The following is an 11538-nucleotide window of genomic DNA, read 5'->3' on the forward strand; positions in this document are numbered from 1 at the left end:
TTGGGTATTGAATGCTAAAACTATGCGCCCCCAATCCCTGTGCGCCAAATTCTGCGGGTGTGTCTTTGGGGCTGTTCGAGTTGCACCCGTGTCTATTCATGTACGACCCCGACGGTTTCCACCGCCCATATCTCCTTCGCCAACCTTCATGACGCGGTCCATGATTAGTATGGCCAAACGACATATCCTCCTCGAGAGTCACACTACCTCCCTTCGCACACCCATCCTTGAATAATGCTTCCACTATGCGCCCTATGATTCATTCGATTCCTTCGACTCCTTCGCTCCACTTGTGAGACTGTCCATGTACGACATTGACGCATTCCCACCGCCTGCGTCTCCCTCGCCAACACTTGTCTGCCCTGTTGCGATCGATGCTTTCTCTACTGCCGAAGTTCCCGAAGTCGAGACTCCGCCGTCTCCATCTTCGTCGTCGCTACCAGACTGGCTGCTAAGCTCTGGGCTGCTCAGATTCTGTAGATGTGGGCTCTTCATCATCGGGCCCGGGCTTCGTGGATCGTCATTGACCAAGTCATTGACCACAGTGGTGGTGCGAGTATCTTCCTCGTCCTCGCTGCTGTCTGGCGCTTGTTCGACCTGTGCTAGAGGATGCGCCTCTACGGCAGGTTTCGGTGCGGTCGCCGCTCCCCCGACTATTGCTGCCTCGTCTTCGTTTGCGAAGAAACTGTTACGAGGGCTGTTGAATTCAGGAAGGCTCTCACTCTTCGCCAGAATCTCTCTGTAACCCTGGCGGTCTGGGTCGTTGGTGCGCTTGCTCTTCGCCTTGTCGCGTTTCGATGTGGGGCGTACAACGATGACAGGTACTGGCGAATGTTGTAGACAGTATTTCGACACACTGCCAGGAAGTAGTCCCTGGAATCCGCCCAAGCTCTTGCCCCGTGTCCCGACTACCAGGATGGCTGGTTCGTAGAGATTGATCTGTCGGTCGTTAGATACGAAACAGCTACGCGACCGCGGAAGACTAACCATGTCGTCGATAACTTTGTTAACCTTACCGATGGAGAACTCCAAAATCAGATTGATCGCCTTATTGTCGTGATTTCGACTTTGTATGTCGGCCATGGTGTTGTCAGCCTCCACGCGATACCGACCAGTCTCTACGCTGCGGTCTCCTGCTATTGCATCCTCCTTCTCGACTACTCTGAGACATACTATTTCGTCTCCGTCGTCGACTAGCTCGTTGATGAGCCATTGTAGGGCGTATACCGAGTACTCGTTCTCGTCGAAACCGCAGAGGAACGTCCGCGAACGCTTTGTGTATTCGTAGTCCTTGTGCTTGGCGATGAGTGTAAACGAGCTCTCCTCGATGAAGTCTGCGGGCTTGTCGAAGGTGTCGAAAGATACCCGAGGTTGGAAGACGCTGAGTGAAGTGTCAGTCAAAGGGCCTTACCAGGTATTCGCAAGATATGGAGGTAAGTGCCCATCTGAGCTCTGGCACGCTGGAAGCATACTTCGCCATATGTGCGCCATAAGTACATGGAAAGAGGAAGACGGGCGCAAAGCAGCGCAAAGCTTAGATATACCCGGAGTGCATGAGGTATGAGCAAATCAATACTTACGGTGGAGGCGGCGGTGACGACAACCGGCGTCGTTCACGGGGCCTGGGTTGGCCTCTGGGTAGCGACTGATTTCTGTGCGCCAGGAACTGTATCGACGGCCGCCGTACCTCGTCCTGCGCGAGGTGTCCGCCCGTGGGGAGCTGCAGCGGGCTGACCTTGTATGGCCCTGAGGACTTTCGCGGCGCTGGAGACGCATGTCGGCCGTCTCTGGACGTGGGGGACGCGCTCATAGTGATGTCGGAGTGAGATTGCGGGCACGAGGTCGTCGGCCAAATCCAATCAGGCGGGCGCAGTGCCAGTGAGGTCCGACCGCGAGAAACCTGCTGGCTGCGTGGGCTTGCGCAGGCGATCGGTGCTGCTGTGCGTCGTGTAGGGGTCCTTGGCGCGGGGAAATAGTGCTCGCGGGGTAAATGGGCGATTAACGATGGCGGAGGGAATTGCGGTACAAGTGGTCGCAGTGGTCGTGAGAGAGGAATGCCGGCTCAAGCCAAACTTTGGGTGTCGTTAATGCACTGCCTGTTCCGGGTGACGGCAGCGCTTGGCTTCTTGGTGGTGTGTCGCGCGATCCGCATCCACGCCATCATGTTTAGACCCTGGTACCGTCCGCCGCGGAAACGCCCGCTGGATGCATTTGACACATGTGAAGGCATGACATCAGATGGGTGAATAACTTGGGGGTTGCTGTAATGCTGGCTGCGATTTCGACTTGAGTTTGAGATGAAAGATAAGAGGGCTTGTCACAAATGGAATCATGCATATCATTATTCCCGTTACGTCCAAGTCTAAACAACGTCTATCAAGAAGTGGGTGCAGCCTGAGCCGCTTTTCAAACCAGAGCCTTGAGCTCGCCCTGTGTGAGCTTTGCAGCACCAATGAGACGCTGGGCCTCCTCCTGGAAGATCTCCTTGATCTTACCGGCATCCTTGACACCGTTGAGCTTGCTGGTCAACGCAGCCAACTCCTCGTTGTCCTGCTTTACGATGATGGTATCGACGTCGCTGAGAGCGGCATCGACCTGGGAAGCGGGCGCATCGCCGGCACCGTGGAAGTAGTTGGCGTCCTTAACGGCACCACGCACAACACGCTTGTTCTTCTTTGCCGCGTTCTTCGCTGCCTCCTTGGCCTTCTTGCTGTCGGCCTTTGCGGCTTTTTCGGCGGCCTCCTTCTCAGCTGCAGCTGCAGCCTCCTCAGCCTTCTTCTTCTCGGCCTCCTCCTTTGCAGCCTTCTCGGCAGCCTCCTTGTCGAGACGGCGCTTGTTCTTCTGTGCGTTCTCAGCTTGGCGGAACTTCTTGATACGCTCGTCAAGCGCCAGACAATCGTCGACCATGTGCCTCAGACGGGTGGTGTCCTCAGTCTTCTTCTTGCGGCGCGCGTTCTGGTTCTTGCGTTCGACGTGACGCTTCTGGTCACGGTTCTCGTTGTCATCGGGCACGTCCTCGTCAAGGTACTCAAAGGTCCTCCAGCTGTCGAAGTTGTACCAGAAGTTGTAGAAGTGCTCGACCTCCTCCTTGGTGCTGTTGGCGTTACCCAGCTTGGGTACGGGCTGCTTGTTTGAGAAGCGTCCCTCAGCCTCGAAGACTTTGCCCCAGAGCTTGTAGAAGTTGCCCTTCTGTGTGTCCTTCTTGGATGGTGGCTCAACCTCAGCGCCCTCGTCGACGGAGTCGAATTGCCTCCTCTTGACGGGGTCGGAGAGCACCTCGTGGGCCTTTTGGATGCACTTGAAAAATTGGTCGTCCTCGGTTCCGCCCTTGGCCGCCTTTTTATCGGGGTGGTGCTTGAGTACCTTCCTGCGGTGGGCGCGCTTGATCTGTTCGTCGGTGGCCCTCCATCGGTAGCGGGTTATGCCGAGCACAGCGTAGTGGTCTTGTGACTGGGATATGTCAGTAGGAGTCTACAACAGCCTGTGCAATCGCCCTACCTTCCAGTCCTTGGCTTCACGCTGCAGCATGACGGGGTCCTCGGGCTCGTCAACATCGTCGGGGTCCTCCTCCTCGACGCTCTTGACGTTGGCCTGCGCCTGGATGCGGTCATCCTCGGAGAAAGTGCGCTTGTTGCGCTTCTGTAGGATTCGTCAGTACTGCATATGCCAATCATCGTCGAAGCACATACTCTGCGGGCGTAGGCGAGGAAGTGCGGGCCAACAGGCTCGATCTTGCGGTCGTTGGCGTCGCTCAGCTGGCCGATGGCCTTGAAGTCCTTCTCGCCAGCCCAGCCCTCAGGCAGGACTGGCAGCGGCAGTGAAATCTCCACGTTTGCCATTGTGCTGGATTATGGTTGTCGTTCTGGTGGGGGAACGGCCAGCGAGAGAAAAAGTGAGGATTCCCGCCGCACTAGCTTTACCGAAGGCTGATCTTAGCGCCTGTCCAGCGTCCCCGATCCATGTCACCTAGCCGCGACGGACCCCAGAACGTGTCAGAATAGTGGTTTGTCCCCATGGATCCGTGTTTGATATTCCATTAGGAAAGTGTATTACTTGTCTACTTTGCATGTTTTTCTATACTTCTTCATAATTCAGCAGCATCATGTTCCAGGTACCCCATCGCCATCCACGTTGCATCATAGGCATGCTGACAAGACACAGCGCATTCGGGGGGCCATCGACGCCAGAATAGCAGAAGAGCAAGCGCGCCAGAAAGCCACCTCACCGTCGGGCACTCCACGATCCAGCTCTACAACACGGAGATCCAACTCACGCAACCTCTCGCCCTCGAAGCGCACAGCGAGATCGAAAGATGGCGACAGCAGCAAGGCCGCGCCGGCAGGGAAGGGCCCTGACCCCTCAGAGTTTGACCCGGAATTTGTCGTAGGAGAAGAGGATGACCCGCCGAGTCGAGCCGGCACACCGCGACCAAAGGAGAAGGCGCAACCCGCCGAAGTGAATGCGGAGAATGGCGATGGCAAGAAGGAGGAGGAAGAGGGGCCGACTGCGGAAGTCGAAGTGAAGCCAGAACAGCCACCAGAGCTGCCGCGCGAGATTCAATTGCGATTGCGTAGGCTGGACAAGCTGGACCCCAAGTATACGGGTGAGTGACGCCTTCCCTATGTATGCGCCAAGCTAATCCCCCTACAGAACTCCTTCGGTCGTACCGCATCGCACACGCCAGAGTGGGCGCCATCGAGGCTTTCGAGAGCTCCCTACGCGAATACACCCCTCTCACTTCCATCAGCGACACGGGCGCATTCGTCGAATACCTAGGCCAACTAAACGTCAAGAGTGACATGCTCATGGAGGAGCTAAAGCGGGTGTCCAAGGAGCGCGATGAGCTCAACAAGAAGCTGGAGGACGCCGAGAAGCGCGCGAAGGAGGCTACGGCTGAGGTCGAGACGCTGAAGTCCCAGGCGCCGGCTGCCAGCGAGGCTGTACCGGACGATTCCACAACGCAGACCGAGTCCGTCGCGCCATCGTCACCTTCCAAAGCGTCCAAGCAGACTGAGAGAACCGAAGACACGGAAGACTTCTTCTCGTACGACAGCGAGCTGCCCCGCTTGCAGACACAATTACAGGAAAGCGAGGAGAAGGTCGGAAAGCTCGAGGAGGAGAACAAGTCGCTCAAGGAAGAGCTTTCTACGGCTCAGGAATCAGCACAGTCTTTCATGCAGAATCTAGAGACTACGACGAACGATCTGAACACATTCAAGGACACCCACCAACGACTACAAAGGGACGCCGACGACCGCGAGAAGGAGCTCAACAACACCATTGTAGATCTCAAGTCGAAGGTTGAAAGCGCCGAGGAAGAGCTGCACAAGCACAAGGATACTCATGACCAGAACGAAAGGACCATCGCCGAACTCAAGACGAAGCTTGACGCAACATCCAAGGAACTGGAAGAGCTACATGCGGACAAGGGAGAGAAGATTGTCGAAGATGATCAGGTGCAAGAGCTCAAGCAGCGCATCGAGGAACTCCAAGGTGAACTTTCGCAATTGCGCGAATCACAAGCCAAGGCCGAGAAGCGGAACGAGACCATGGACGGATTGCTCGGCAAAGTTCGCGAGCAGCTAAAGACTACAGAAGCAAAACGCGATAGCGCGTTAGTCGAGCTCGAGCAAGCGAAGAAGGACTTGCAGAAAGCGAACGATGACAAGAAATCGACCAAACCAGAACCAGTCCAGCAGCCGCAAGCGACCCCAGCACAAGCTCCCCAGAGCGCAGCAGCAAAGAAGAGAGCCCGCGCCAAGGAGAACAAGAAGAACAAGAAGGGAGGAAAGGGACCTGAGGCCAGTGGAACGTTGACACCTGAAGCAACACCCAGTGAAGCTGGAGATACCGAAGGCCTTCTCAGCCCCCGCGATGCCGAATTCTCGCCGTCCCAACTTGAAGACGCGTTGAAGGATGTCGCGCAGCTCAAATCTGACCTTGAAGAGAAGGTCGCAGCTATCGAAACATTGCAGACCGAGGTCGCGGAGAAGGCGTCGACGATCGACCGTCTCAGCAAGAGGGCAAAAGACCAAGAAGACATGCAAGAAGAGATCGATACCCTGCGTCAAGACCTCCTTGACTACGGCCTCGAACACACTGAGGCCAAGGATAAGGTCAAGGAACTGCAAGCCGAGAAGGCGGCGCTGCAAGAGAACCTCACCAAGCTTGAGGCTGAAATCGCTGAGTTGAAGACCAGCAAAGCATCGAACGAGTCGTCGCAACAAGAAAGAGAGGCGTTGACCGCCGAGTTCACGGAGCTCAAGACAAAGGCGGAGACATTGCAGACGGATCTTTCAGTTGCAGAAAAGCTCGCGGCATCCCGCTTCAAAGACCTCACCGAAATGCGAGAGGTGCTGCAGAAGGCGCAACCGGAGCTGACATCATTGCGCAAGGAGGTGGCGGAGCTGCGTAGCACCAAGGACGAGCTTTCCACTAAGACTACAGAAATCCGCCGGCTGGAAAACCGCGAGAAAGACCTCAGATCGGAGATTACTGAATACAAGTCTCAGTTGTCGAGCAAGGAGAGCGATATCAAGACACTCAACGACAAAATCAAACAAGAAACCAGCCAGAGGCTCGCGTTGGAAGAGACAAACAAGAAGATCCAGCGAGACCTCCAAAACTCGGAGTCAGAGCGGAAGGATGTCATCGAAACGCGGGACAAGTTGACGAAAGATGCCAAAAAGGCACAAGACGAGCTCAAGGCATCACGCCAGAAGGTTCACGATCTGGAAGAGGAAGTCGCGAAGCTTACGCGTGAGGTTAGCAGCCTACGTGAAGAGATCCAGATGAAGTCGGCGCAGTCCGCGAGTGCGCAGGACTTTGTCAGCAGCATGCAGGACCAGGTACAAGAGATGAGCACCCAGATGAAAGAGGTTCGCGCCCGAAGCGAAAGCCTAGAAGAAGAGCTCGCCGATGCGCATCGCTTACTCAGCGAACGTGGACGCGAGGCTGAGACAATGAGGAGGCTGTTGAACGATGCGCAAGGCCGGGCTGATACGCGGGTACGTGAAATGCAAGAGCGCCTCGACCTTGCCGTCGAGGAACGCGAACGTGCAGAAGAGCAAGCTAGCACATTCAGCCGCCGACGCGCTCGGGAGCTCGAAGAACTGAAACAAAAGGTGCGCGACGCCGAACGCGCACAAGCACGCGCTGTGGAAGACAAAGAAGATCTGGTCGCTTCCGAAGGAGCGCTCCGCAAGCAGACGGAGGATCTCGAGAAACGGGCCGCACAAGCCAGCGAAGAGGCATCCGAAGTCAGGCTTGCGATGAGTCAACTCCGGGACGCACTGGACGAAAGCGAGAAACAAGCCCACGAGCTAGAAAAAGAAAAGAGCGATCTGCGACGAGCATTCGACGAGACACAGAGCCGTCTCGAGAAGCTCCAAAAGTCCAGCAAGGTACGTACTTCCACAATAGTTCACATACAACCTACTAATCACCCCACAGACAATGTCCGACGAGCTACGTACCCTCAAAGCCCGCGGCTCCAGCTCCACCCCCGTCCCGCAGTCCTCACGCTCCTCAGTCGAGTCCTCGCGGTCGCAACTAGCTTCACCGCGTGCCAGGGGCGGTGGAGCAATCCAAGAAGCAATCGACTACGTGTACCTGAAGAATGTGCTCCTGCAGTTTTTGGAGCAACGAGACAAGAAGTATCAGCAACAGCTTATTCCTGTGCTGGGCATGCTGTTGCATTTTGATAAGCAGGATGAGCAGAAGTGGATGGCTGCTGTGAGTGCGAAGTGAATGTAGTGGTGGTGATGATGGTGGTGGTGGTGGTGGTGGGATGCGGCTCTCCGCAGTGAGGGATATACGAGATGAATGCTTTGAGCGTGACGCGCTGGTCAGGTGTTACAGGGCTGCTAATGGATGGCGCGCGATGTAGGATATGGGGCACTTATAGTTTTGCATAGCGACTTTTCTTTTGAGGTCGGGAGTCAGGCACAGATGTATTATATACTGGTGGGTTGCAATGGCTGCTTCTTCCTGCCCTACAGGTTGGGCTGAGTATAGCTCTTTCTCGAATAGGCGTTTCCATTGCAAATGTTGGTAGCGAGAGCTGAACAGGAAGGCACAAATGATGCATGACGCACCTTTCAAATCTTTAGGTGCGGTATTAACTATGAATTGGAAGGTGCAGATGATGTGGTATAATGTGGTCCAGGGTCCTCAGGTGCAGTCGGTATGCTGATGTTGACATGGGTGGGTGGGGGAGACGGAGGAGAGGAGGAGGGGCGGTGGAGGCTTTTACCGTGATGTGTAGTCACAGGCTGGAGAGATCTTGGGTATCACTTCTGCATCGGAAGGTACCGTACAGATGATGCAGTGCAGGGACCTTTCGAGTACTGTCGCTGGTCGGTATGCGTGATGTTGACACCCCACGTGTGCTGCAGATCGGGTCGCAACAACAAGCATTGCTGGCTCAAGCCTACCACATTGCTAACTTGCTACCGGCCCGGTATGTCTAGGCAAGGTGCTCGGTGCGCTAATTAACAAGACGCAAGGCTTTGGGTAAAACTGGCTTGCGTGGTCGAACTAATGTGGTAGCAGGCGACTATTTGTAGGCGTCGACTGATGTCATAATTCGTCTGGCCTGCTTCCTTACCGCTTCCTCCGGCTTTGACGCGCTCCAGCCATCCGTCACCATCTCTATCATCATCCCAAGTCGCATCGAATTCTCCGAGAAGCGAGTCCGACTTGATTAATCACGCATCTCTCCAAGCGAGCCATCTCCCGTGGTTGTCGCAGCATCGCGCACCCGTGCAAACCCCCACCAGAGCACCAATCAGAGCCCCGACATCGATAGGCTGGCGAGGGGAGCGCTAAGCCCGTGTCCAGCAATTGAAGAAATCGCGAGGCAGTGCGACAGAAGAGCCACACTGCCCTCGCTATACACCTGAAGCCCATACATAGTTTGCGTCTGCCCATGAGCGCTGCCCAACGCGTCCGGAGCGCCTAACCGCACACGCACATCCCAGCAGCCCTCGAGCCTCAGTCCCGCCCACAGCCCAGCGCGTGGCGGGGAAAGCCACCATGAATGGCACCGACATGAAGAAGGCGGCCATCAACAAGGCCAAGCAGGTCGCGCAGGCTGCCAACAGCAACGGCGGCAAGAAGCGACGGAAGGGCCAGGACCTCAAGCCCATCATCACCACGGAGAACCAGGGCAACCAGAACGCCTCGCCCGCAGGCTCGACGGGCTCCTTTCAGTACAAGTACGTTCACCACCACCACCACCTCCACCACTACCCTCAACCACCGCTTGCAGCCTCACCCCTCCCGCCCGCCCAGCCTGCGCCCCCCTCTTTCACTTATTTTAATGCGCCCGACATGCCCTGACTGCCGCAACCTTATACTGACCTCAACCCCGCAGTGTGCAGAACGCCAACTCGCCGCTCGCCCAGCACAAGATGTACGGAAACCAATTAAGCCACTCGCCCGACTCGTCGTCGTCGTCGGTCGATGAGGCCGAGAACACAGCCGACGAGGAGGACTCGGAGGACTACTGCAAGGGCGGCTACCACCCGGTGCAGGTCGGTGAGGAGTACAAGGACGGCAAGTACACGATTGTGCGCAAGCTCGGGTGGGGCCACTTCTCGACGGTCTGGCTGTCGAGGGATAACACCAGCGGCAAGCACGTCGCCCTCAAGGTCGTGCGCTCCGCTGCGCACTACACAGAGACCGCCCTCGACGAGATTAAGCTCCTCAAGAAGGTGGTCGACGCGAACGAGAACCACCCCGGCCGGAAACATGTCGTCAGCCTCCTCGATTCCTTCAACCACAAGGGCCCGAACGGCGTCCACGTCTGCATGGTGTTTGAGGTGCTAGGAGAGAATTTACTGGGCCTGATCAAGAGGTGGAACCACCGCGGTATACCAATGCCGCTGGTCAAGCAGATCACAAAGCAGGTCCTGCTGGGCCTCGACTACCTCCATCGCGAATGCGGAATCATCCACACCGACCTGAAGCCTGAGAATGTCCTCATCGAAATCGGCGACGTCGAGCAGATCGTAAAAACATACGTAAAGGACGAACCGAAGAAGAAGGACAGCGAAGACAGCGTTAGAAACGGTAGGCGGAGACGGAGGACCCTCATCACAGGCAGTCAGCCGCTCCCCAGCCCGCTCAACGCGAGCTTCAACCACGCCGAGCTCTCCAGCTTCCCCGGCAACACACAAAGTCTCAACAAGGTTATGAGCGAGGGTACAGGTAAAGACTCCCCCACGACTATCCCGAGTCCTCCTTCTTCGTCAGACGGTGTCGTAATGAGTGGTGCTCTAGCAACTCCATCTGCCGGCCCCAGCCTGTCAATGGCAGAACGGCTCGGAATAAAGTCGAGCGACGACGACGCGCAAAAGCAACGAGAAAAGTCCGCGTAAGTCATCTCAGTCCATGTTCGAGTACATGCTAATCTTATTAGTGATCTCCTTACTAAGGAGGTATCGGGTATCAGCCTCGATAAAACCAGCAGCTCCTCCGGCAAAACCGAGCTCGAGCAGCAAGTCGAAAACGCTTTCGAAACCATATCAGTCAAGATTGCCGATCTTGGAAACGCCTGCTGGGTTGGACACCACTTTACCAACGATATCCAGACCAGGCAATATAGGTCACCAGAAGTTATCCTGGGTAGCAAATGGGGTGCCAGTACCGATGTCTGGAGTATGGCCGCGATGGTACGCAAGCCACCAAACCTGAAGAGCGTAGACTAACAATACTAGACATTCGAACTGATCACCGGCGACTACCTCTTCGACCCACAATCTGGCACAAAGTACGGCAAAGACGACGACCACATCGCACAAATCATCGAGCTACTAGGCACCTTCCCGAAGGGCCTCTGCATGTCGGGAAAATGGTCACAGGAGATATTCAACCGCAAAGGCGAGCTGCGTAACATTCACCGATTACGACACTGGGCCCTTCCCGACGTCCTCCACGAGAAATATCATTTCAGCTCAGAGGAGAGTAAGAAGATTGCCGATTTCCTGTTACCCATGTTGGAACTACTACCCGTCGACCGCGCCAACGCGGGCGGCATGGCAGGACACGAATTCTTGAAAGACACAAAAGGCATGGAGGGCGTGGATTTGAATATCCCCGTTGGTAGCAAGGGCGAGGGCATCGAGGGGTGGGCGACGGAAATCAAGAAGACGCGGTAGAACGCGGTGAGAAAGGTGCTGAGTGCTGCGTATCTATAGAGGGTGTGAGTGGAATGGTGGGAACGGAGGGAATGGAAACTGCACTGGTTAGCCTGTTTTTGCTGAGCAATGGAACAGTACTCTGCGCTCGTTACGGTTGGCGGGTGATGTGTTGTTGTTGGAAATGGGATACCGCGATAGAAGCATTACGATTATGACTCAATTGTATAGTGCGCTTTTAAGTGCAACGTTCGCAAGCTGGCTGTTCGAGACGTAGATGTAGATGTGCGCTTTTGCCTGAGGATGGATGCTCTAGACATGGTGGTTGTGCGAACTTGTGATGCGGAATAAACATGTCTGAGATATGCCGGTGCATCGTTTCGACGATGTACAAATA

General features: G+C 55.7%; 4 protein-coding genes across 4 annotated transcripts; 2 read left to right on the forward strand and 2 right to left on the reverse strand.

Moving 5' to 3' along the window:
• Positions 1-252: 252 nt before the first annotated feature.
• Positions 253-1810, reverse strand: J4E78_009538 (uncharacterized protein; the record flags this gene model as incomplete). Its single annotated transcript, XM_049370127.1, has 3 exons — positions 253-939; positions 988-1381; positions 1581-1810. The coding sequence occupies 3 exons, from the start codon at positions 1808-1810 to the stop codon at positions 253-255; spliced, it is 1311 nt and encodes a 436-aa protein (XP_049218127.1).
• Positions 1811-2406: 596 nt separating this feature from the next.
• Positions 2407-3839, reverse strand: J4E78_009539 (uncharacterized protein; the record flags this gene model as incomplete). The annotated part of the gene is made up of 3 exons (XM_049370128.1): positions 2407-3450; positions 3499-3639; positions 3690-3839. 3 exons carry the CDS (start codon positions 3837-3839, stop codon positions 2407-2409), a joined length of 1335 nt encoding a protein of 444 aa, XP_049218128.1.
• A 263-nt stretch (positions 3840-4102) lies between these two features.
• J4E78_009540 (uncharacterized protein) lies at positions 4103-7749 on the forward strand (the record flags this gene model as incomplete). The annotated part of the gene is made up of 4 exons (XM_049370129.1): positions 4103-4111; positions 4162-4603; positions 4651-7403; positions 7453-7749. The coding sequence occupies 4 exons, from the start codon at positions 4103-4105 to the stop codon at positions 7747-7749; spliced, it is 3501 nt and encodes a 1166-aa protein (XP_049218129.1).
• Positions 7750-8201: 452 nt separating this feature from the next.
• J4E78_009541 (uncharacterized protein) lies at positions 8202-11162 on the forward strand (the record flags this gene model as incomplete). Its single annotated transcript, XM_049370130.1, has 5 exons — positions 8202-8205; positions 9011-9218; positions 9377-10378; positions 10424-10676; positions 10722-11162. The coding sequence occupies 5 exons, from the start codon at positions 8202-8204 to the stop codon at positions 11160-11162; spliced, it is 1908 nt and encodes a 635-aa protein (XP_049218130.1).
• Positions 11163-11538: the final 376 nt, after the last annotated feature.

This window comes from Alternaria triticimaculans (assembly GCF_023758025.1).
Source record: "Alternaria triticimaculans strain BMP 0046 chromosome Unknown scaffold_21, whole genome shotgun sequence".
Classification (NCBI taxonomy): Eukaryota; Fungi; Ascomycota; class Dothideomycetes; order Pleosporales; family Pleosporaceae; genus Alternaria; species Alternaria triticimaculans.